At 55.9% G+C, this 25,702-nt stretch overlaps 1 protein-coding gene across 4 annotated transcripts; it reads right to left on the bottom strand.

Annotated features, from left to right (window-relative positions):
* Nucleotides 1-1,045: 1,045 nt before the first annotated feature.
* Nucleotides 1,046-25,621, bottom strand: TACC3 (transforming acidic coiled-coil containing protein 3). 4 transcript variants are annotated; one of them, XM_033213445.1, is made up of 16 exons: nt 25,440-25,621; nt 23,513-23,675; nt 23,226-23,368; nt 17,677-18,678; nt 15,550-15,625; nt 15,211-15,340; nt 10,920-10,972; nt 10,437-10,540; nt 8,642-8,729; nt 8,269-8,385; nt 6,742-6,818; nt 6,569-6,612; nt 5,564-5,724; nt 1,604-1,710; nt 1,395-1,515; nt 1,046-1,279 (listed from the first exon to the last, which is right to left on the bottom strand). In XM_033213445.1, the coding sequence occupies exons 2-16, from the start codon at nt 23,672-23,674 to the stop codon at nt 1,214-1,216; spliced, it is 2,451 nt and encodes an 816-aa protein (XP_033069336.1). In that variant the 5' UTR covers nt 23,675; nt 25,440-25,621; the 3' UTR covers nt 1,046-1,213. The 4 variants fall into 4 exon arrangements, with proteins under 4 accessions (XP_033069336.1, XP_033069339.1, XP_033069338.1 ...); XM_033213448.1 differs by having other exon boundaries at nt 8,281-8,385; XM_033213447.1 differs by having other exon boundaries at nt 25,444-25,621.
* Between the last annotated feature and the right edge of the window lie 81 nt (nt 25,622-25,702).

Here is a 25,702-nt window from a genome sequence, read left to right as displayed (position 1 = left end):
CCGGATCTCAGTCATCTGGGTCCCTCCCTATGTGGGGAGCCCCACTCTGCACTGATGGGAGAAAACGGCTCTTCTGTTTGGCGTGATCTGCGCACAGCAGCAGCGACCCCTGGGAACAGGTTACAGCATCAACCCTTGGTCCTGCCCAGCCCCTCAGGAGACCCTGGCCCTCTGGCTGGTGCTGGGGTCCTAGGTGCCATGGTTGAACCCAGTGACCAGCATCTCTCAACTTGGTGCCCAGGGCTCCTGGGATGGCCCAGCTGGGCCGAGCCTCTGCCTCGCAGGAGGGCTCCTGGCACTGCCCTGGGCTCCGGTGTGCCTGTCCGAGTTGGAGATCCGCAGGACGGGGCTGTGGGGTGAGGGTTGGGAAGGAAGCCCTGCCATGTGGAGACAGAACTTCTGCAGGGAAACCTGTTTTGCTCTGAAGCCTCCATGCCCCTGAGGATGACGGGGGCTGAGCAGCTGCACCTGCAGTGGCCTCCCTCCACACCCACACCTAGGTGAGCGCTCAGGTAGCTGAGGTTGCAGGCTCACCAGGTCGGCACCAGAATCAGAGCCACCAGCACGCACGCCTGGCTGTTCATGGTTTTTGTTTTCTATGAAAACTTCCCCATCTCTACTAAAAACACAAAAAATTAGCCAGGCGTGGTGGCGGGTGCATGTAGTCCCAGCTACTCGGGAGGCTGAAGAATGGCGTGAACCCGGGAGGCGGAGCTTGCAGAGAGCCAAAATCGTGCCACTGTAGTCCAGTCTCGGCTACAGAGCAAGACTCCATCTCAAACAACAACAACTTGAGTCAATCTGGACTTCGATGTGTGTACCTGAGGCCACAACCACGTAGCCAACCCGAGGTGGCCGGGGTAGACTGGGCAGACCTGAGCTTCCTCCAGTCACTGGCTGTCCCTGCCCTCAGCAGGGCAGCCTGAGCCTGGGGCAGGGACCAAATGGCCAGCTCTGAGGGAAAGGGACAGCGCCTGCAGATGGGCTCAGCCTCAGGCCAGAGCTGGGAAGCCTTTGCTTCAGCAAGACCAGAGCGGCTTCAGGGTTTAAACTGAAAGGAAACTTTTATTTAGTCATCTTTTCAAAGCAATCTAGTTAAAAAAAAAAAAAAAAAAAAAAAGTTGAAGACAAGACAGAAAAAAGAACACGACACCTAAGAGAATCAGACAAGACGACGGGCGGGAGCAGGGGCGGGACAGCGGCTCCCGGGAGGTCAGATCTTCTCCATCTTGGAGATGAGGTCGTCGCAGATCCTGGTCAGCTCCTCGTTCTCTTTAGTCTGGAGGAGGAAGATGAGTTGCGGGGGCTTCTCCCTGCCTGGAGGGAGTGGCAGGCCCAAGGGCCTTCTAGAAGGTGCTGTCAGCCGGCCCGTGAGCTGGGCTTCCCGCACCCACCTTCTGCTCCACTGTCTTCTCCAGCGACTGGATCCGCATCTGCTCCTTCCTCAAGCTGGCCTGGAGGGCCAACGCCTCCGCCTGGGCCTTGCTTCGGACTTGGGCGATCTCCTCATTTGCCCTGGACGGGTAGGGGCAGGGCAGAGGCTGAGCTGGGGCCCAGGTGCTCAGACTCTCCCTCCAGGGTGGGGGCCTCGCCCAGCACTTACAGCTGCAGCTTCTCCTCCGCATGGGCCTTCAGGGCTTGGTACCTCTGGCCTTCCTGGGTGATCCTCGCCAGGTAATCCTCCACACACTTCTTCAGTGACTCTTCGTTCTAGGAAGGGGCAGGCATTAGCTGTGGGTACCATGCCATCTGCTGGAGAGTACCCAGGCTTGGTGACTGGGGACCTGCAGACCCTCAAGGCTATCTGGGGCATCAGTCATGAGGCAGTACCTCCCGTTTTCCTTGTGGAAAAAGCCCCTCCACACAAGTTCCCAGCTCACCCCCTCTGGAGGTTCAGGACAGCCCTGGCTCTCCACCGTCTGAGACGCCAGGCCTCAACCTGGTGCCCTCATGGCTGCATCCGCTCCTGCCACACCTGTAGCTTCTGCTGGCACCAAGTGCTGCTGGAAAGTGGGATGCACCTGGGACCACTGACAGCCCAGCCCCTCCCCCTCTGGAGGTGGACCCGGTGCTTTGGGAACAGGCAAGGGAGGCCAGCAGGAGCCACAGGGTTACCCAGACCTGCCTGCTCCCCACAGCTCTGGGGGCACCTTCCGCTCAGTGACTGAGAAGCCCCAACTGAGGGGCTCCTGGGCCCCCGAGTGGCCTCTGCTTGGGGAAGGCTCAGCCCACCTGCCCTCTTCCTGCAGTGCCCCCAGCAGCCTCACAGCCCAGCCATCCCCACTCCTCTGCTGCAGCCCTGTATCCCAGGAGCACCCACCCAGCATGCAGCTCACAATGTCCTGCGGAGGTCACACCTCCTGGAAACCCACAGCCCTGTGTTTCTCTGCTGTGGAAAATTCCCAACTGCGTCTGTCTGGGAGGCGGCAGCTGAAAGCTCTCACGTCTACACAGGTCAAGCCTCCCGCCACAGCGGCGTCTCTCCCTCTGGCTCTGGGGGCTGCCGTCCGCACATTGGCTCCCAGCTCACCCTGCTTCCCTCATTTGACCTGTACCCTCTGAACTGCTAACTTTGTTAACTGTGAACCTGTTATAAATTTCCATTTGGTTCTTTTTTTTTTTTTTTTTTTTTTGTTGAGACGGAGTCTTGCTCTGTCGCCCAGGCTGGAGTGCAGTGGCCGGATCTCAGCTCACTGCAAGCTCCGCCTCCCAGGTTCATGCCATTCTCCTGCCTCAGCCTCCGAAGTAGCTGGGACTACAGGTGCCGCCACCTCGCCCGGCTAGTTTTTTGCATTTTTTTTTTAGTAGAGACGGGGTTTCACTGTTAGCCAGGATGGTCTCGATCTCCTGACCTCGTGATCTGCCCGTCTCGGCCTCCCAAGTTGCTGGATTACAGGCTTGAGCCACCGCGCCCGGCCCATTTGGTTCTTTTCTAGTTTTTTTTTTTTTTTTTTTTGAGACTGAGTCTCGCTCTATCGCCAGCCTGGAGTGCGATGGCGTGATCTCGGCTCACTGCAGCCTCCACCTCCCAATTCTCCTGCCTCAGTCTCCCGAGTAGCTGGGGCTACAGGTGCCTGCCACCATGCCCAGCTAATTTTTGTATTTTCAGTACAGACAGGGTTTCACCATGTTGGCCAGGATGGTCTTGAATTCCTGACCTCGTGATCCTCCTGCCTTGGCCTCCCAAAGTGCTGGGATTACAGGCATAAGCCGGCCTGGTTTTTCCGTAGTTTTTGTTTTTTAGAGACAGTCTCGTTCTGTGGCCCAGGCTGGAGTGCAGTGGCGCAATCTTGGGTCACTGCAACCTCCGCCTACCGGGTGCAAGTGATGATCATGCCTCAACCTCCTGAGGAGCTGGGACTACAGGCCTGCACCACCATGCCCCACTAATTTTTTTTTTTTTGAGATGGAGTCTTGCTCTGTTGCCCAGGCTGGAGTGCAATGGTGCGGTATCGGCTCACTGCAATCTCTGCCTCCCAGGTTCAAGTGATTCTCCTGCCTCAGCCTCCTGAGTAGCTTAGACTACAGGTGAATGCCACCATGCCTACCTAGCTAATTTTTGTATTTTTAGTATAGATGAGGTTTCACCATATTGGTCAGGCTGGTCTTGAACTCCTGACAGGTGATCCACCTGCCTTGGCCTCCCAAAGTGCTGGGAATACAGGCATGAGCCACCTTGCCCAGCCCAATGTTTGTATTTTTAGGAGACGGGGTTTCACCATGTTGGCCAGGCTAGTCTCGAACTCCTGACCTCACGTCATCTGCCTGTCTTGGCCTCCCAAAGGGGATTCTTTTCTAGTTTCAAGGTCTCTACTGAAGCAATACTCTTTTTTTTTTTTTTGAGACGGAGTCGCTCTGTCGCCCAGGCTGGAGTGCAGTGGCCGGATCTCAGCTCACTGCAAGCTCCGCCTCCCGGGTTCACGCCATTCTCCTGCCTCAGCCTCCCGAGTAGCTGGGACTACAGGCGCCCGCCATCTCGCCCGGCTAGTTTTTTGTATTTTTTAGTAGAGACGGGGTTTCACCGTGTAGACCAGGATGGTCTCGATCTCCTGACCTCGTGATCCACCCGTCTCGGCCTCCCAAAGTGCTGGGATTACAGGCTTGAGCCACCGCGCCCGGCCAGTAATACTCTTTTGAACACAGAAGGCAATTACTTTAAACTCTGCACTGGGTCCTCTGAGATGGGATTAGATGTGCAAAGAAGCCTCCATGAGAAAGTGGGGAGAGGTGGCCAGTGGGAGCTGAGGCACAGGCCCGCCCCGAGGAGAGGCAAGGCCAAGGCAGCTGCTCACACCACAGCCCAACCTGAGGGAAGGTCAGCAAAGCCACTCTGTCCTCAAGTCAGCAGCCTCTCCAAGCGTCTGTACTGGGCCAGACTATTGCACTCTGCTGCCGCAAGGCCCTTCCCATCTGCTCCCTACAGATCTGGGGCACTACCTGCTGGTGCCACCTCCAACGTCTGGGGCTTCTGTGGGTCTATCAACAGTTTTCTTTTTTTTTTTTTTTAAATTTTAGAGATGGGGGTCTTGGTCTATTGCCCAGGCTGGAGTGCAGTGATACAATTGTGGCTCACTGCAGCCTCGACCTCCCAGACTCAAACGATCCTCCCACCTCAGCCTCCCGAGTAGCTGGGACCACAGGCGTATATCACCATGCCTCATTCTATTAACAGGTCAGATTTTCACTCATGTTTCCTGTTCCTTTCACACTTGGTTATTCTGTGCCAGACACTAATTTAAAACTCTGTAGCAGCAATTTAAAGCGTTAAGATACCTTCTTCCATAGAGTATTCAGGCTTGCTTCTCTTAGGCAGCTGGGCCCCAGCCACTGACACCTACCTGACTTCAGGACTGCAAGGGCCACTGTTCTAGTTTAGTCTGACTCCCAGGGGACCCATCTGGTGTCCCCAACCCCTTGCACCAATGGTGACAGCCCCTCTTCCAGCTGCACCTCTACAGGAGACACTGAGCACCTCCGCTCCAACACTACTGCTGTGGGCAGAACCCTCTGGCGGCCTCGCAGGTCCCTTCCAGGCCTGCTCCGGGCAGATGGATGGTCCAGACACCCCTCCTTCCAGCAAGCACATGGGCCTTGCCCAGCACAGAAGGTGGAGGGCGCTTAGCGCCCTATGGCCAGGAGGACGCCAGGGTGACCTTGCATAGCCGTGACCACCTTTCTGTGGGCCTCCTGCCTTGGATACTGCATGCTCTGGGTCCCCAACCCTTGGGACCCAAGCGCTTAGACAGCCCAGGCTTGACGCCCTTTCCGAAGTGCTCCAGGCCCCACTGCACCAGCACTGTCTCAAATCTCACAGGTGTTTGATCATAGCCGAGTCGTCTTTCACATAACAGCAGAGCTCACTCTGCCTCCCACCACCCTCAGCTGCCTCGCAAACCGGCTGTGACTCCTGCACCCTGTCTCATTCACAGGTCATCCCACGCCCCCATGGCAAGGGGAGGCTTGGCCAAGGACCAAGGTGCAAACAGCAGCTTGTAGCCCCGCTGGCTTGGACCATGAGTCCATCAGCCTCCGAGGTGAGGACACCGGGGCGGTGGGGACATACCTTGCGGTAGCCCTCGATCACCTCCTTCTGTTTCTCAAAACGCTTGAAGAGTTCGGAGAAGGACTTCTCCATGGAATTCAGGTCTGTAGTAAGTTGGTCTTTTTCTTTTAGAACTTTCTGGATTTCAGCTTTGGCAAGTTCCTTCTGTTTCTGAACTTCCTCTTGAGAAAAGAAAAACAAACGTTCAGGATGAGGAGGCAACCGAGACGCTGGGTGCCAGAGACAGCCCAAGGAGTGAGGCAAGGTGCTTGAGTGCCAGGAGGAGAGGTGGACAGTGGGTGTGAACCTCAGCAGGGCAATGAGCCCCTCCACCCGGGTCTTCCTAGGCCGGAAGCAAGGCCCAGAAAACAGCTGTTTCCTCCACATCAGATCCATAGAGAACTGGAGCCTGGGCCAGGGCCCAGCAACAGAGGTCCCCGAAGAGAGGTGGCGCCCAACATCCTAGAGTCCAGGGTGAGGCCTGGGAGCCGGTATGGCGAACTCCAGGCTGTGGGTCGTGCTGTCGTGGTGGTCCTGCAGGGACTGCAAGGGCCAGGCAGTCACCTGTCCCCAGCTGACACTCAGCCTAAGACAGATCCCCACCGTAGCACCTCTAGGAGCCCAAGCTTTTGGGAGGCCAGGTGAGGCCTGGTGTTCCCGTCCTGCCAGACACCTACAGAAGCTGCTGCTAGACACAGCCACATGGTGAGGGCAGGGTGGAGTGGGGCAGGCCATGCGGGACAGGCTCTGCTCCCACCACAGCCCCACTGCTAGCTCAGCATCTGCACAACGTTGGGGCCTGACAAGTGCTGGCTCTGTGGGAGCCACCAGCCTCACTACCACCAATTCCCCACAACCTGCCTCAGCGGTTCCACGGCTGGGCCCATGTTGAGGTGACTCGTGTGTTAGGAAGAGGGGCCTCAGGAGGGTGCGGCCCTAGGCAGAGTACGGGGCAGGGCCAGGGCCACGGTGGGGCATAGGCAGCTCCTCCTGGAGGTGGGTGCCCTCGGCGGCCTGGGAACTCACCCATGGCCTGGTACACGACCTCTTCAAACCTGTCCATGATTTTCCTGTGGGAGGAGAGCAGACACACAGCCATGGCCTCGGGTGGCCAGTGGTCCCAGGCCAGGTGGGGATGTGGATGGGGACAGGGATGCAGAGGACAGGGATGGGGAGGACAGGGAGCGGAGCCTCCTTACCCCAGCTCCAGGTTCTTCCCGTGGAGCTCCTCACACCTGCTCCTCAGCTCCCGGTTCTCCTCCTGTGTAGCCTTTACCTGCTCGGGCCACACCCAAGTCAGCAGGCAGGCAGGCCAGACTGACTCTCCCAAGACCTCCCCACAGGATGGGGACACCCGAGGTCCTTGGAGCTACGTCCCAGAGCCACAGTTCCATGTAGCGCTTCTAGTGGGACCCTGGGAAACCCGTTGAGGCCAAGGCTGCCTGCTCCACATGCGCTCGACTGCTGGGGGCAGGAGGCGTGGGGCTGCGGGCTGTGATCCTGGGTGGAACCAGCAGGCACCCAACAGGTGTGTATCCCTGCACCCACCCCTGCAGCCCAGTGGCAGACACCAGCGGTCCTAAGTGTTAAATATAGTGAACCCCAAGTTTCTCTTCAAAGAATCAGTATGTTAGTATGTTCAGATCTTTTCTTTTTTTTTTTTTTGACACGGAGTCTTGCTCTGTTGCCCAGGTTGGAGTGCAGTGGCGCGATCTCCGCTCACTACAGCAGAAGGGGCTACCTACATCAGGAATGAGAACCCCTTCCCCTCCCTTGTTCAAGTGTGCTCTTGCCACTGTTCCATCTGCGAGGGGCACCCTTTCTGCAGAAAATAAAAACTGCCTTGCTGAGAAAAGTAGTTATATTCGAGTGCTCATTCTTTGTGGCACCAGGGAACAAGCATTTTGCATTTCTAACATAAATTACATGTAGGGGCCACCTGCCCCCGGAGTCCAGGCCTACAGAGGGGGGGGCTGGCCACGCTGTGGTCCCCAGCCCTGCTACTGGGTTCCTCGCATGGGCTCTGACACAGGGAGGGGGTTGTTGGGGAACTGAGTCAGGGCCACATCACATCGCAGTTGGGGCCACTGTGAGCAACACTGGTGTGGATGTCGGGGCTTGAACCCAGCCCTGCCAGCCGGCCTCTGGAGCCACCCTGTCCCCACCTCCCTGGGGACTGTCTGGTGGCAGTAGCTCACAGTGGTGCCTGCAGACACCCAGCCCCTTTGCGTGCCTACAGCTCTCTTATGGACACTTTAGGCCTGGAGTTCGAACAGGCTGAAGCCTGGCACGTGCAGTGAGGACGGAGGGAGACAAGGCAGGGGACCTCAGATGTGGGGCGGGTGAAGATGGAGCTTCCTAACCTGCCAGGAGATGTGTCTGGACTTGTGGGAGGGCAGCAGGAAAGGGGCACCACTTGGGTTTCCATCAGCGAGAACCAAACTCACTGCCGCCAAGGCCGCCGGAGGTGAACATTGCACCCAGGCCACAGAGTCCTGGGGAAGCTGCTGGTGGGCAGCTGACTGCGGGGACACTGGGTGGAAGCCTGGACCCTCAGCAACCTAGGCAGCAGTGACAGGCCAGGGGCTGGCAGCTCTCTGCAATTCCACCCTGACCAGCAAGGACAGGGATGGCAGGGATGGCTGGTCAGGCTGTTGGGACCCCACCCGTGCCCACTGTTGGCCAAGCCCCAGAGTGGCCTGCAGGTTCTGTGGAATAGCCACTACCTTCGTCCTTACCGCTGCATCCAGGTCCTTCTGGCTGTACTGGAGCAGGTCCACTATAGGCCCGGTGGACAGGGGTGGGCCCCCAGGTGCGGGGACACCTGGAGGTGGGCCTGGCACCTGCAGGAGATGGGGATGAACCAGGAACCCATTTTGCCCTTGCCTCCTCTTGCCTGTGACCTGGCGTGGGGGAGGAAAGGCCCACGCAGGCCAAGAGGCTCAGACAGCGTGGCGAGGGACCTGCGACAGCACCGTGGCCCCATGCCCCTGATGGAGCCAAAGGCTTCAGACCCCCAGGAACAGAAAACATAGAGCCTTACAACAACTCCTTTCCGCAGACCAGACAAGACAGTTCAAGAAGGACTGAAGGACTTACAAGAATGTCCAGTGCTCCCAGGAAATCGAGCTCCACAAGCCTGGCCTCCCGCGGACTTTCTGAGGAAGGCTCCTTTGCACCGTGCATGCTGTCACCAAGCAGAGGCGGCCTCAGTCACTCAGCTCCTCCCAGTATTGAGCAGGACACAGAGGACCATGTGGACAAGCTAACCAGGCTCTTTGCTTTTTAGTTTAAAACCGCTCAAGTCAGGGTCGTGGTAGAAAATGCAGACCCGCATCCAGCAGGCCTGGCCTCTCTGCTGCCCCATGCCCCCTTCCCTCACCTGCCTGTCCCATGTGGCTGCCCGTCCTTCTGGAGAGCACGGTGACACTTCGTGACCCACTGCAGGCTGAGTGGAGCTGGTGCTGCCTCATCAGGGGGCTGCTCGCAGCTCAGAGGCTCACTTTTTTTTTTTTTTTTTCCTTCTTTTGAGACAGGGTCTCACTCTGTCCCCCAGATTGGAGTCAAGTGGCACGATCTCGGCTCACCACAGCCTCTGCCTCCTAGGCTCAAGGGATTCTCCTTCCTCAGCTTCTCAAGTAGCTGGGATTACAGGTGCCCACCACCTCGCCTGGCTAATTTTTGTATTTTCATTAGAGATGGGGTTTCACTACGTTAGCCAGGCTGGTCTCGAACTCCTGACCTCCAGTGATCCACCCACCAGGGCCTCCCAAAGGGCGCAATTACAGGCGTGAGCCACTGTGCCCGGCCATGTGTTGGGATTCGAAAGCTACACAGCCTCTGTCACACTACTCAGTTCTGCCCTTATAGTGTGAAAGTTGCCAGTTTGCAAAGGAATGGGCATGGCTCTGTGACAATAAAACTTTATTTACACAAACAGGCAGCGGCCAAGTCTGGCCCACAGGTGATAGTTTGCTGACCTCTGTTTTTTTTTTTTTTTTTTTTTTTGGTGAGACGGAGTCTCGCTCTGTCACCCAGGCTGGAGTGCAGTGGCCAGATCTCGGCTCACTGCAAGCTCCGCCTCCTGGGTTTACGCCATTCTCCTGCCTCGGCCTCCCAAGTAGCTGGGACTACAGGCACCTGCCACCTCGCCTGGCTAGTTTTTTTGTGTTTTTTAGTAGAGACAGGGTTTCACTGTATTAGCCAGGATCGTCTCGATCTTCTGACCTTGTGATCCACCCCTCTCAGCCTCCCAAAGTGCTGGGATTACAGGCTTGAGCCACCGTGCCCGGCCGGGGTTTTTTTTTTTTTTGGAGATGGAGTCTTTCTCTGTCGCCCAGGTTGGAGTGCAGTGGCGCAATCTCAGCTCACTGCAACCTCCGCCTCCTGGGTTCAAGCAATTATTCTGCCTCAGCCTCCCAAGTAGCGGAGACTACAGGTGCATGCTGCCATGCCTCGCTTATTGTTGTATTTTAGTAGAGACAGGGTTTCAGTATGTTGCCCAGGCTGGTGGCAAACTCCTGAGCTGAGGCAATCCACCTCAGCCTCCCAAAGTGCTGGGATTACAGGCGTGAGCCACCGTATCTGGCTTGCTGACCTGTTTTAGAGAAACTACTTTTAAAAGATTTAAGTTTAGATCTTTAATCCACCTAGAACGGTGGCTATAACCAGCAAGGCAGCAGCCCTGTGACTGGAGGGTAGGCTGCCGTTGCTCCTGCCAGCCACACAAGACTGCTCTGGGCTTGCTGCCCTGACCACCCCTCCCAACAACTCCTTTCTAGTTCAGATCATCTCCCCCTGGTCTAGAAGCCTCTGTGCAGACACACACCTAGGAACAGCCTCCCGTCTTCCCACACTCAAGGCTTCACGCGTGGGGGAGGGCTGGCGCGCATACCTGCTGGTCTCAATGGCCACGGGCACTGGTCTACGAGGACTGTCCCTCAGCAGGGGGTCGAACTTGAGGTATAAGGACTGCTTCCTCAAGGCCGACTCCTTAAACTGGGGACAAGAGGGCAAGGGGTCAGGTCTGACTGCCGTCCAAACACACACAGGCGGGCTAAGGGCCAGGGAGGTCACACACACACTCCCACCGCTGGGCACCCGCAACCCTGCCCGAGGCACCACCATTCCCAGCAGCACAGCATGTCAGGGTTTCATTCTGGGCTAAGCGCCAGGTAGAGAGCCCTAGAGCCCTACCCCAGGACGCCACTTAGAGGAGGTGCTGCAGAGGGGGCCCTGGATTCAGAACCCGCCATGATGCCTGGGGCTGTGTGCAGCTGGGGGGACGTGGGCACCAAGGGGCGCCCTGGGGTAAAGACCTGCCACGGTTGCTCGCGGACACTGCAGGTGAGGCTTCGCGTAAGTGCCTGGTACCTACCGAGGAAGTTCCAAACTGCTCCAGGTAATCCACCTCTGCGCCCGTGCCTAGAACTGAGAGGGAGTGAGTCATGCCACCGCCACTGCCCCTCACCAGGGCCCTAAGGGCCGCGGGCTGGTGTCTCCCTCAGCACTCAGTGGGGCGGGATCATTCCAGCCAGCAGTGTCTCATGGAGACCTGGGGCCGAGGCCCTCTGTGGCACAGCAGGATTTCCTACCTTGCAGGTGTTGATGCCCGAGGCCTGACTGCTCTCTGTGGCAGGAGTCTCCTGGGCACCGCAGGGTGCTGAGCAGCATCCCCGGCCTCCACCCACTCCCTGCCAGCAGCACCCCCAGATGAGACAACCACAAACATCTGGGGGAAGGCAGGGGCAAAACTGCTCTGGTTGAGAACTATTAGTCTTTAAAATTACACTAAACAAGTCTTTTATTTTTTGATAATATAACTTATGGTTAAAACTAAGGGTGAATGCTAAAGCAAGTGGATTACTTGAGCTCAGGAGTCCAACGGGCAAAACCTTGTCTCTACAAAAAATACAAAAATTAGCTAGGTACGGTGGTGCACGCCTATTACAGGGAGGCTGAGGCAGGAGAACTGCTTGCGCCTGGGAGGTGGAGGCTGCAGTGAGCTGAGATTATGCCACTGCACTCCAACCTAGGCAATAGAGGGAAAACTCTGTTTCAAAAAAAGAAAAAAGGAAAGGTGCCTCATACCATATACTAAGATCAACTCAAAATGGATCAAAACCCTAACTGTGAGAGTTAAAACTATCATTTTTTTTTTTTTTTTTTTTTTTTGAGACGGAGTCTCTCTCTGTCGCCCAAGCTGGAGTGCAGTGGCCGGATCTCAGCTCACTGCAAGCTCCGCCTCCCGGGTTCACACCATTCTCCTGCCTCAGCCTCCCGAGTAGCTGGGACTACAGGTGCCCGCCACCTCGCCCGGCTAGTTTTTTGTATTTTTAGTAGAGACGGGGTTTCACCGTGTTAGCCAGGGTGGTCTTGATCTCCTGACCTGTGATCCGCCCACCTTGGCCTCCCAAAGTGCTGGGATTACAGGCTTGAGCCACCGTGCCCGGCCCTATCATTTTTTTTTTTTTTGGTAGAGGAGGAGTCTCGCTATGCTGCCAGGGCTGGTCTTGAACTCCTGACTTCAAGTGCTCCTCTGGTCTCGGCCTTTAAAACTATAAAAGTCTTAAACTGTGGCTGAGCACAGTAGCTCACATCTGTAATCCCAGCACTGTGGGAGGCCAAGGCAGGTGGATCACCTGAAGTCAGAAGTTTGAGACCAGCCTGGCCAACATGGGGAAACCCTGTCTCTACTAAAAATATAAAAATTAGCTGGGCCTAGTGGCATGAGCCTGTAATTCCAGCTACTCGGGAAGCTGAGGCAGGAGAATCGCTTGAACCCGGGAGGCAGAGGTTGCAATGAGCTGAGATCATGCCACTGCACTCCAGCCTGGGTGACAGAGCAAGACTCAGTCTCGGAAAAAAAACAAACCAAACCGGTCCTTTAAGACAGGGTCGCGATCTGGCTGAGATCCAGGCTGAAGCATCTCTAGCTTTGTCCCTCTCTTCATGCCTAGTAGTATTTGCTCATTTTCTCCTTTTCTCAATTAAACTAAAAAACTGTTGCCGATTATTTAGTCTAGCAAAGACTTGTAGGTCCTTCTCTGCTATGGCCTTTCAGTTTTCTTTTTTTTTTTTGAGATAGAGTCTCGCTCTGTTGCCCCGGTGGAGTGCAGTGGCGCAATCTTGGCTCACTGCAACCTCCGCTTCCTGGGTTCAAGTGATTCTTCTGCCTCAGCCTCCTGAGTAGCTGGGATTACAGGCACGTGCCAACACACCCAGCTAATTTTTGTATTTTTAGTAGAGACGAGGTTTCACCACATTGGCCAGGCTAGTCTTGAACTCTTCATCTCCGGTGATTCGCCCACCTCAGCCTCCCAAAGTGCTGGGATTAAAAGCGTGAGCCACCGTGCCCAGCTTTGTTGTCCATTTTCATTTCTGCCTTTTTTTTTCTTTCCTTCAGATAGGGTCTCGCTGTCTGTCGCCCAGACTGGAGTGCAGTAGTGCAATCATGGCTCACTGCAGCCTTGACCTCCTGGCTCAAGCGAGCCTCCTATCTCAGCTTCCCCAGCAGCTGAGACTATACGTATATGCCACCATGCCCAGGTAATTAAAAAAAAATCTTTTTTCGTAGAGATGAGGTCTTGCCATGTTGCTCAGGTTAGTCTCAAACTACAGGGCTCAAACAATCCTCCTGCCTCGGCCTTGCAAAATGCTGAGATTACAAGTATGGGCCCCTGTGCCTGGCCAAAAGCCAGTACTTTGAAACATCATCTGATAAGGGACTTTTTATTTTTTCCTTTCCTTCACTTCTTGAACGAAAGGGATTTACCTCTTAAAACTCAGTAATAAAAACATAAGTGGCTCAATGGGCAAGGGATCTCAACAGACACTTTGCCAAAGATATCCAGTGGGCACAAAGATGCTCATTGGCCGGGCGCGGTGGCTCACACCTGTAATTCCAGCACTTTGGGAGGCTGAGGCAGGCGGATCATGAGGTCGGGAGAAAGAGACCATCCTGGCTAACATGGTGAAACTGCCCCCTGGTCTCCACTAAAAAAATACAAAAAACTAGCTGGGCGTGGTGCCTGTAGTCCCAGCTACTCGGGAGGCTGAGGCAGGAGAATGGCCTGAACCCGGGAGGTGGAGCTTGCAATGAGCCGAGACTGCACCACTGCACTCCAGACTGGGCGACAGAGCAAGACTCCGTTTCAAAAAAAAAAAAAACAAAAGACGCTTGTTCAAGAGCCACCCAGGAACTGCAAATCAAAACCACAGCCAGATCCACTTCCCACCGCTGGAAGCCCAGGATCAACAAGACAGACAGGCAGTGCTGGTGAGGATGTGGAGAAACCGGAGCTCTCCTCTAACCGCTGGCGGGAATGGGAAATGCTCCAGCCACTCTGGAAGGCCACCTGGCAGCTAAAAGGTGAGCAGAGTTCCCGTGACCAGCGACTCCACTCCTAGGTATCTATCCAGGAGAAATGGAAGTATACGTCCACATAGAACTTACACCTGAACATTTGTGGCAGTACTACTCCTGACAGGGAAAAAGCAGAAACCAGCAAATCCATGAACAAATGGATCAAGACGACTTGAAGCCAAGCCACCACGGCAAGGACAGGAGCACCCACGCGGACAGGAGCACCCACGCGGACAGGAGCACCCACGCGGACAGGAGCACCCACGCGGACAGGAGCACCCACGCCTGCTCCAGCACGGCCAGGACTCGAAAACACACCTCCCCGAGGGAGATGCGGGAGACAGAAGGCCACGCTGTGTGATTCCACGGATCCTGTGTGAGGGTGACAGGCCCACCCCAGCTGAGCTGATATCCCCACATGGTGGAGGCCCAGAACCATCCTGTCAGTGACAAACCCTACATGCCACTCCAGTCTGCTGTGCCCGGGCTTTCAATTCTCCAAACTAAGATCTTACCCAGGTAGCTCTGTGTCCTTTAGAACAACTCAGCCATCAATTCCTACACCAAATGCACTTTAAGAACTGTTCCACCTTCCAATCTTACGGACAAACCATATTTAACTGCAGCCTGGTGTCTAAGGTTTAGGCTTCACATTTCATTATCACAGGGTTTTGGACCGGGTGTGGTGGCTTATGCTTGCAATCCCAGCACTTTGGGAGGCCGAGGCAGGTGGATCACTTGAGGTCAGGAGTTTGAGACCAGCCTGGCCAACATGGTGAAACCCCATCTCTACTAAAAGTACAAAAATTAGCTGGACATGGAGGCACATGCTTGTAATCCCAGCTACTTGGGCGGCTGAGCAGGAGAATCTTGAACCTGGGAAGTGGAGGTTGCATTGAACCGAGATTGCGCCACTGCATTCCAGCCTGGATGACAGAGCGAGACTCTCAAAAAAAAAAAAAGAAGGTTGTTTCCAGCAGTATTTCTGATGATCGAGTGCCCAGTTGTTGACTCTGCATTTGTATGTCATCGTGCCCTGCCTTGTTCACCTCTTCTGCTCATTTTCCTGAGTCTACAATTTCCATTTCTCGAAGTCTTTTATGTTAAAGGTAGCAGCCCTGTTCTCCTAACAGTGTCTAAGTTTTGGCAAACCAGAAATTTGTGCATGAGTCATTCAAAGTCAAAAGACCGAACAGCCTGCAGAATGAACACCTGCTGATGACGCAGGTGCATCAAGCTGCCCCAGTGCTCACGGGACCCCCTCCAGGCAGACTGCGTGTGACATCTGTGCCAGGCAACATACCCTCGGCGGGGTCTCTGAAGCTCTCCTCTTTCAGCTCCAAGGCGGGCTGCCCCTGCTGACGGGGGGGTACTGGCTCACTGCCCGGACAGCTTGTGGGAAGCGAGATGCTGGCAGAGTTCAAGGGTCCCTCCTGGAGGAACGGGCAGAGTCACCCTGTGCAGTGCAGTCAAGGTACTTGGGGTGTAGCTTTGCCTCCCCACAACCTTGTTGAAGTAGACTTGGGGGAGAGGGAGTGGGACATCCCACCCCATCACCCAAGATCACTGGGGGCTTCCACTGCCTGCTGCTCTTCTACACAACCAGGCCGGGAGCACAGGCACCCACACAGGCACCCCTTACCTTGCTCTCTGCTCTTGGGGTCTCAGCTGTCAACTGTACCACAGGTGTGTCCTCCGCTGAGGCTGAATGCAGCTGCCTGGGGAGACAGAGTCAGCAGAAGGTCCATGCCCCACACCCCATAATCCCGGCGTCCCCTGCTCCAGCACTGAGCTGCCACTGCCTTTCCCTGTACTGCTGTGCCGGCGACATGAACATCCAGGTAGAGTGCACCAGGCATGTGGCTGCCCCAAGCGACCTGGCCACAAAGCAGCCTCACCAACCTCATCCAGCAGGAACACACACACCTTGCCTGCCAGCTCTGGGAGAAGCAGGCTGGGAGCTCTAAAGTCAGCACAACGCAGCCCAAGGGACCACAAGGATGAGCACATTCCTTTCACTGTGAAACTGACAAAAGGCTTCAGGGGTGGAGGCTGGGGCAGGTGTGGGCAGCAAGCCACCCGCGGTGCCAAGGCAAGAGACTGAGGGCACAAGCTGTTCCAGTATAATAAATATATAGAATAAGATATTATGCTAGAAATAGATTATAGATATGATTACGTATGAATATCATTAACCATTAATTTGTAGCATTACTCTTTATTCCAATATTATAATAATCTCTGTTCTACAATTATAACCTAGGAAAAACCAGGCCATACAGAGATAGGAGCTGAAGGGACACGATGAGGAGTGACCAGAAGACAAGTGTGAGCCCTCTGTCACGCCCGGACAGGGCCACTAGAGAGCTCCTTGGTCTAGCGGTAACACCAGTGCCTGGGAAGGCACCTGTTACTCAGCAGACTGAGAAAGGGAGTCTCCCTTTCCCTGGGGGAGTTAGAGAAGACTCTGCTCCGCCACCTATTATGAAAGGCCTGACATGAGTCAGGCCTGTCCACAGCCATCTGGAGGCCTCGTCCTCCCTGTGATGCTGTGCTTCAGCGGCCATGCTCCTGTTTCACGTTCATGTTCCGCTCTGTACGCCTTCTAGAGAACAGTAGCAGAATTAGTGAAAGTACTAAAGTCTTTGAAATGCATAGAAAAAATAGGCCGGGCGCGGTGGCTCAAGCCTGTAATCCCAGCACTTTGGGAGGCCGAGACGGGTGGATCACGAGGTCAGGAGATCGAGACCATCCTGGCTAACACGGTGAAACCCCGTCTCTACTAAAAAATACAAAAAAAAAAACAACTAGCCGGGCGAGGTGGCGGGCGCCTGTCGTCCCAGCTACTCGGGAGGCTGAGGCAGGAGAATGGCGTAAACCCGGGAGGCGGAGCTTGCAGTGAGCTGATATCCGGCCACTGCACTCCAGCCTGGGTGGCAGAGCAAGACTCCGTCTCAAAAAAAAAAAAAAAAGAAAAAATAATGGCGTTAAGCTATCCTCTCTCTCTCTCCCCCACCAACTCGGCTGCCAAACAGGGAAAGGCCTGGTGGACATGTGACTCACGCGACCTTACCTATCACTGGAGATGGCTCACACTCCTTACCCTGTCCCCTTGCCTTGTATCCAATACATCACAGCGCAGCCAGGCATTCGGGGCCACTACAGTCTCCATGCCTTGGTGGTCATGGTCCCCCGGGCCCAGCTGTCTTTTCTTCTATCTCTTTTCCCTGTGTCTTTATTTCTATGATCTCTCGTCTCCACACGAGAAAAAACCCACAGACTCAGTAGGGTTGGACCCTACAGGCAGGACCATCTCCCTCTGAGCAACTCTAGGGGATGCAATCTAAGACTATTCAGCCAGGAGGCAGCAGACCCACGGTCAAGACTCCAGCAAGCAGTGGACGCCACCCCAGGCAGTAACAGGCTTTGCCTGGCTTTTGGAGTTACATACCCAAGTCAAGTTCACCTGAGGAGGGACATGACTGGGGGACAGGGTCCTGCCCAAGGTTGGCCGCATTTGGCTTCTGGCCTAAGCTCACCCTTATTGGATCCCTCCTTAGGCTGGGAGCACAAAAGAGATGCATGGTGCCAAGGCAGGGCCAAGGACCCTCAGCTGGGATCCACCTGAGCCGTTTTTGCCCAGAGGCCCCTTCTCGGGGGAGCCCACCTGGCCTCAAAGGAGTATCTGATGACACCTCTGGGTCCTTGACCACATACACTGCGGGGCAGCTGCCCCACACCACACTACCCACCCCATCCCCACACTTACTGGCTCAGACAGGTGCCTGGCTCTTCCGTGGCGGGCCCAGCACTCAGCTGTTCAGACACTGGCCGGCCCAGCCCGGTCTCAGGGCTTTCTGGGGGCTGGGCCTCTCTGCGACCAGACAGGGTGCCACCTCTGAACGGGTTGAAGTTTGGGTCATCCAGTTTGTCCCAGTCAAGGTGGTAAGAGCCCCGAGAAGCTGGCATGGCGGGGTCCTCCTCCACCTCCTGCTGCCTCGCTGCTGCTCTCCTCAAGGGAGGCTTGAGGCCGGATCTCTCTCCCAGTCTCCTTGGTGGGGGTGCCCTTTTGCTGGTGGCGCCATCAGATAAATCAAATTCTAGTTTTGTGGGTCCGCTCCTCGAGGAGCTGGGCATTTGGCACACAGCTGCTTCTTCCTGAGGACTCAGGGTCATGGCCCTGCCAGTCACCAGGTGGCTGGTTGGGGCTGTGCTCTCAGGACCAGAGGTGTGTGAACAGGGAAGGGCCTGAGTGTCATCTGCTGGCACGGGGGTGCCCATACCCACAGGGCAGGCCACGGCCTCACCAGGCAGACCCCCCAGGGGTGCTCCTCCGCAGGCTTCCTCAGAGATCGCACTAGGAGGCGAAGTGGCCACTGCTGTGGGAGCAGAGACCCCGCCGTGCCGGCGTTCTCCCTTGGCTCTGTGCGGAGTCTCTGCTTTGCGCTGGGGCTCTGTCCTGGAAGGGTCTTCTAGGGTCTCAGAGGTGGGTGTCTTCTTTCTGTCTAAGGAATAGGAACTAATAGTTTCCTCCAAGGCTTGCTCAGGGCTGCCAGACACTTTTTCTGGAGACATCATTTGGTTCTCAGAACTTCCTGGGCTCTGGGAAGAGCTTGAGCAGTCCAGGTCAGCCAGGGCACCCGGGCCAGGCTCGCTGGAGCTGCCACTCCCAAAGGCTGGGCTTGCATCCCCCAGGTCAGTGTCAGCCTCCGCTGGTTTCTGTAGAATTCCATGAGTAGTTTTGGCATCTACTTCCTTGATGAGCTGTTGGCTTTTAAAACAGACTTAGTCAACGTGAAGCAGCGAGTACTTGTGAGGTTAGGTGGCGTCGGCATCCATTCTCAACACAGGTTTAACTCTCTCACACCAGAAGCAGGGCTGAGTCACCCTTGGCACGGCTTCCCGTTCTCTACCCCCCACCCTAGTTCCTCAATGTGGTTCCTTCCTGTCCTCCCAGGGACCAGCTCCCTGTGGAACAGATGGACACAGCCACATGACGTCCTCGCTGACCCTCCCCTCCGCTCCACTTCTTGGGGGGTTCCAAGTTGCAGCGGTGCCTTTGGGCTGCTTGCCTGTTTTATTGTGCGCATCATGCACTTTGGCAAGTGCCGGACCCAGAGTCCTCCAGCAGCCTCTGCCACCCAAACAGCACTTGTCATCATGCACAAAGTCTGCACCCAGGCACCACAGCAAGGACGCAGCACAGGCTGCTGCCTGGGGGGTCAGAAGTGGGACACCACACCCAAATGCCTCAAGCTGATGCCAGAGAAAGAAGCTTGGAGGCATCTCTCCCACCTGGTAGACTGGGCTCCTCAATTTCCCACCACTTTCTTTATTTTATTTTTTTTTGAGACGTAGTCTAGCTCTGTCGCCCAGACTGGAGTGCAGTGGCGCGATCTCGGCTCACTGCAAGCTCTGCCTCCCGGGTTCATGCCATTCTCCTGCCTCAGCCTCCTGAGTAGCTGGGACTACAGGCGCCCGCCACCGTGCCCGGCTAATTTTTTTTTGTATTTTTAGTAGAGACGGGATTTCACTGTGGTCTCGATCTCCTGACCCTGTGATCCGCCCGCCTCGGCCTCCCAAAGTGCTGGGATTACAGGCGTGAGCCACCGCGCCCGGCCACTTTCTTTATTTTTATTTATTTATTTTTTGAGATGAATTTTTGCTCTGTTGCCAAGGCTAGAGTACAATGGCATGATCTCGGCTCACTGCAACCTCTGCCTCTGGGGTTCAAGCTATTCTCCTGCCTCAGCCTCCCAAGTAGCTGGGATTACAGGTGCCTGCCACCACGCCCAGCTAATTTTGCTTTGTATTTTTAGTAGAGACAAGTTTTCACCATGTTGACCAGGCTGGTCTAGAACTCCTGAGCTTAGGTGATCCACCCACCTCGGCATCCCAAAGTGCTAGGATTACAGGCAGGAGCCATGGCGCCCAACATCCACCACTTCCTGTAAAAAATCCATTCAAGCACCTGCCCGCCAGCATACAGTGACCCCACCCTACTCCCCGATAGACGAGGCTGGCTGCCACCCTCTCAGCTGTCCCCTGCCTGTGCTCCAGGGCCTGGCCCCAGTTCTCTGTGTGGCCTCCAGCCTGCTGTGGGCCTGTAAGTTAAAAGATCACTATTTCCGCCTTTGTTTCTCCTAATCACCGAAGGGTGTGCACCATCTTAATGACGCTGAATTCTAACATTAAGGGACCTGACAGCATTCCGATGACACTTTAGTCTGTGTGAAAACATCAGCTACAAGCAAAATAAGAAAGCTCAGTCAACACTGTCCTCTGGCTTAAGGACACTTTTTCTCCCCCACCCCCGACATGCCCCAGATCAGCCCTGGGGACGTGCAGGCCCCAGACAGCCAGCAGGGGCGTGGTAAACAAAGGTTTTCTGCCTGGATCTGCTTTCCCCTTCAAGTAGGGAACTGGCACTGCTGTGGCCAGGGACAGTCACAGCCTTCACTGAAGGACAAGGTTGAGGTGCACAATCCCACCTTCAGGCACAGAAGGGCCTGAGTGGCGTCTGCAACACCTCCCTGGATTGTGGCCACACTGGCGCAGCACCCACCTGCTACGGTGGAGCGCCATGGGTGCAGAGAACACCTTCCCAGGGACCCACCATTCCCAGGACACTCCCTGCTCAAAATGTGGGACTGCAGGGCACAGGGCCCCTGACAGAAGAGGCAGCTGTTGGGATGGCTGGGGCTCCACTACAACACAGAGAGCACGAACGCTGCATCACTTGTTCCCCGGCCTTCAGGTCCCTCAGAAGACGCAGGGTCATGTGCCAGTGCCTCAGATAAGGGGCCTGTTACCTGCCCTTCTCTTCCAACTCTTCTCTAAGTTTGAAGATGTCAAAACTGAGAAACTGAGGGTTAGGGACCTGTAGGACTGTTCACAACTCCTCTGCTGCCCAGCTGCCACCTCGGGGTGGCGTTCCCCTCACAGGCGGCTACTCAGCTGTCCTCGGAATGGTATGTGGGCAGCTGCACACAGCGGCTGCTCTTGGTCTCATCCCACTGACGTGGGAGCACCACAGCGACCACCACCTGGGCCTCAGCAGAGTTCCAGAAAGGAGATGGCAGCCACAAGCCCAAGCCGCAAGCTCAGAGTCACTCTAGCTGGAGCCCCTCAGGGCCACCCTCCCAAGCCTCTCCTAGCTCCTTTATACCCTCTGCCCTATGGAGGCTGCTGGGTGGCCCTGGAGGCATAGGGGAGAGGCAAGGGGATCTGTGGCTCTGGGACAGATTACACCCATGGCAGCTGGGAGACGACTTCTCTGCTGCTGGTTCTCCCCTCCTGCTTGGGGTTGTTGTAAACCAATGTCTGATTCACTCTCACTTCCTTTGACCAAATTTCAAAAGGAGCAAAAAACAAACTTGAAAAGTAGCAAGCAGATATGGCAAGAACTGCAAATTCAGGCTGGAGGGGTAGAGGGGAGACAGGCCCAGGGCCCAGAGAAGGACATAGGAAATGCTGCCTGCACTTACTGGTGACATTTTATCTCAGGGATTGAGAAGCATTAGTGGTATTGTGTTCCTTATGCTTTTCTTTGCACACCTAAAATCTGTTTAAAAGTTTTGGGCTAGTCAGGCATGGTGGCTCATGCCTGTAATCCCAGCACTTTGGAAGGCCGAGGCGGGCAGATCATTTGAGGTCGGGAGTTTGAGACCAGCCTGACCAACATGGAGAAACCCTGTCTCTACTAAAAATACAAAAAATTAGCCAGGCGTGGTAGCGCACGCCTGTAATCCCAGTTACTCGGGAGGCTGAGGCAGGAGCATCATTTGAACCCGGGAGGTAGAGGTTGTGGTGAGCTGAGATTGCGCCATTGCACTCCAGCCTGGGCAACAAGAAAAACTCCGTCTAAAAAAAAAGAAAAAAAAAAAAAATTGGCTGGGCATGGTGGCTCACAACTGTAGTCCCAGCTACTAAGGAGGCCAAGGTGGGAGGACTGCTTGAGTCCAGGAGGTGAAAGTTGCGGTGAGCTGTGATGGCACCATGGCACTCCACCCTGGGTGCCAAAGCGAGACCCTATCTCAAAACAGCAACAACAGTTACATCAGCAAAAAGCAGCAGAAAATCACGCCTCTGGGGTCCCTTCCCACCCTGGATGCAGATGAGGTGTTCCCAGGTGCCCAGACAGATTAGTTCAGCCGCAGAGTAAAGAGCTGCTTCCAGGGTCCTCCCTTTCTAGGCAAAGACAGACACTGCCTTGCCATCCGCTTGCAGTTAAGCATCAGGTCGGCCAGCAGACTGCCAATGCCAAGCCTAACCCAACACCCAGTGCCTGACAGAGGCCTCCAACCATGCACACTCTGAGGGGTGGATCACACAACATGGTTTCTTTGCCTACAAGTCTATCTGCTCTTTCCAAGTCCTAATAGAGTGGGCGGAATTCAAGATAAATGAAACTATGGATTGCCTTCCTGGAGATGGGGCCAAGACATTTCATCAAATTAGAGAAGCAAAGATCGAGGCCAATTGGTTGGCAAAGGCACAGCAAAAATGTGAAGTACGGGCTGGGTGCGGTGGCTCATGCCTGTAATCCCAGCACTTTGGGAGCCTGAGGCAGGTGGACCACCTGAGGTCAGGAGTTCGAGACCAGCCTGGCCAACATGGAGAAACCCCATCTCTGCTAAAAATACAAAAATTAGCCAGGTGTTGGTGGGCACCTGTAATCCCAGCTACTGGGGAGGTCGGGGTGGGAGAATCGCTTGAACATGGGAGGCGGAGGTTGCAGTGAGCAGAGATCGTGTCACTGCACTCCAGCCTGGGCAACAAGAGCAAAACTCCATCTCGGGGGTGCGGGGGAGTGAAGTATGAAGTTATCCAAGTATCTGATGATCGACTTTTCTGTTAGTGAACTGGCCACATGCTGCATACATTCAGTGCAGATTTCAGGAGAAATCCAGCCAAGGCCGGCCAGGTGCGGTGGCTCACACTTGTAATTCCAGCACTTTGGGAAGCTGAGGTGGGTGGATCACAAGGTCAGGAGTTCGAGACCATCCTCACTAACACGGTGAAACTCCGTCTCTACTAAAAAAATACAAAAAAATTAGCCGGGCGTGGTGGCGGGCGCCTGTAGTCCCAGCTACTCAGTGAGGCTGAGGCAGGAGAATGGCATGAACCCAGGGTGGGTAGAGGTTACAGTAAGTGGACATAGTGCCACTGCACTCCAGCATGTGCAACAGAGCAAGACTCCATCTCAAAAAAAAAAAAATCCAGCCAAGGCCTGACGGAACAGGACATCATGTTTCTGCAAGAGCCATCGCACAGAGAGCATGAAGCTCCAGCATGTCCAGTAGCATGAACACTTACTTCTCTTTCTGCGTCCACACCGGGTGACAGTTTTCCAGTCCAAGGGTGTCACACTGAGCCAAAGGAGCCTCAAGTTTGCTGGCCATGCTAGGACTCAGAATCTTGTGCGTCTGTGGATCCCGCAGAGGTGTCTGAAAAGTCACCTGTTGTGGAGAGAGGAGGAGAGCACCCATTCATTAGTTCAAGCTGTTACAGCCACACCAGCAGTGTCCTGCAGCTCAGAGATCACCAGGAAAGCAGGCCCTAGGGCAACTTGGCTAGCCACACACTGTAGAGGTCACACTTGCCTTCATAGCTTTGGCCACATTCTTGGGTGGCACATTTTCTTTCTGTGACACACGAAGAACAGATGATCTTCCGGTAACTTCTGGTGGGGAAAACAGGAAGTCGCAATTTTCTGTACTTTTTTCACTGCTGACATTTTTGTCGTTTAAGACCTGCAGACTCATTCTGGAAAAGCAGAACATGTTTGTGTCAGTGTGAGGGCAACACAACCACGTTGTCCTGACACAGACATGACAGCTGCCGCAGGGAGCACGACCCCTTCCGGCACAGGTGTGCTCATCGCTCTGGAGCTCACACCTCCCACACATGTCCTCTGCCAAGTGGGGCAGAGAAAGCCTCCGATTGAGTCCTCATCCTGCTTCAGACACTCACTCTCCAGCCTGGCCCAGGGAGCCATGGGCAGCACTGCTGCCTCCTGGGACCAACAGCTAAAGGGCCTTCAGGCTAAGATGGTGAGAAAGAAAAACCAAGATTGCATGATCTCTACTGCTGTATTACTACGTCAGGCAGAAGTCAGGAGACAGGAAAGCCCTGGCCTCTAAGAAACCCAGAAGAGCCAGAGGAAGCCGCGGTCTCCCCACAGGCCTTTGCGGGTGGCCTGAGGCAGGACCGGGCAGCAGAGGGCAGAAAAGCAGGACAGCGGCTCTGGTCTGCTTTCTCCCACAGGGCTAGACAAGACCAGGCTGGGGGTGAAGGCCCAGAGGAGGAGCTGGGAGACAGTGTGGGAACAAGGGAAGTCCAGAGCTGAGCAGCAGGTGCCAAGGAGCTTCCATATCAGGGCCTCCAGTCAGTCCCAGGTTCCAGGGCGGCCCAGGTCCTCACACCAGTCACCCACACACTTGCCACCCTTTCTGTCTACAGCGTTCCCAGTCTAGGGAATGACTAGGCAGAAAGGCTGCCAGAGAGAACCGAGTGTCGACCTGGGCAGGAACCCCACGGGCACCTGGTGGTGATGGGGGGACCTGGGGAGGCTTTGATTTGAAGAAGAGCAAAGTTGGGGAGGGTCCTGGAGAAGAGAGAGGGGCAGCCCGGGCAGGTCCGTGCTGCAGCTTGAGAAGCCCACTGTGGTGCTGTGTGTGGGTAGGGAAATAAGGGCAGGAAGAAAGCAGGGAAATCACATGCTTCGGCAGCCCGAGGAGTAGAGGCCAGACCAGACCCGGGCCTGGCCACTGGCATATATGGGACTTAAGAGACGACGCTTAGGTTTTTGGCCTGATTAACTGGGTACAGGGCAGGGGAAGGGCAGCTGGATCGCTGGGGGACACGCAAGCCTGGAACTCAGGGAGAAAGTGACTCGGAGGAAGCATTCCGGCGGCCTGGAGGAGCGCGGGAGAGCAGCAGACCGAGCCTTGGTCAGGAGGGGCCTTTACCGACTATGGAGCCCCAGGAGGGGCTCTGGGCAGAGAAGGGACCGGCCCCAGGCTGGTGCTTTGACGCTACTCTGGTGCACAAGTTGGATGCGGCGCGGGGTAAGATGGAGCGGCGCAGCAGGTGCGGGGAAGTGCTCGGGGCCCAGGTGTCCGCCGCAGGTGGCCCAAATGGAGTTGGCCCCAGGACGGAGGCCGGAAGGGACCAAAGAACCACAAGAGGGTCCGCTAACTGGGAGCCAACAAAGAGCCAGGATGGGCGGCCGAGAGGCAGGAGAGGGTCGAAGAGAGCAAAGCACCTCAGGGCGCCCGCTCCGCTGTCGGGCTCGGCCCAGCCCTAGCCGCCCCCGGCCACCGTCCAGGGGGCCCAGCCCGGTGGTCGGTCTAGGGCCGGGTCCCATGACAGGGCGCGGGACGGGCCCCGGCGGCCCGGGGAGGAGTCTTGGGGACGCTTCCCAGGGAAAGCTGCGGCCAGGGCGTAGGGCGAGGGCCGGGGGCGGGGCGGGACGGCCTCGCGTCCCCAGGACCCCAGCCTCCCCGCGCCGTGTAGCCGCTCGTCTACCTGCCTGCCCGCCCGTTGCCGGGCTCTGAGCCCGCGCCGCCGCCGCCAGGAAGGAGAGGTCTGGGTCTGCGTCTGCTCCGCGCCGGGGGCAAGCCTGGCTGCTGCCGCTGCCGCTGCCGCGCTTCCAGCCCTTGATGGCCGCCGACGCGCCCGAGTTTCAAACGCCGACGGTTGCCTTCGCGCGGCCAATCAGCACGCGGCCGGGGGCGGGACCGCAGGAGGGCGGGGGTCCAATGGGAAGCTGTGTCTCACCGGCCCCGCCC

Source organism: Trachypithecus francoisi, unplaced genomic scaffold (assembly GCF_009764315.1).
Source record: "Trachypithecus francoisi isolate TF-2019V2 unplaced genomic scaffold, Tfra_2.0 Lachesis_group1, whole genome shotgun sequence".
In the NCBI taxonomy this organism is placed as follows: Eukaryota; Metazoa; Chordata; class Mammalia; order Primates; family Cercopithecidae; genus Trachypithecus; species Trachypithecus francoisi.
This window is presented reverse-complemented; position numbering and strand designations above follow the sequence as displayed.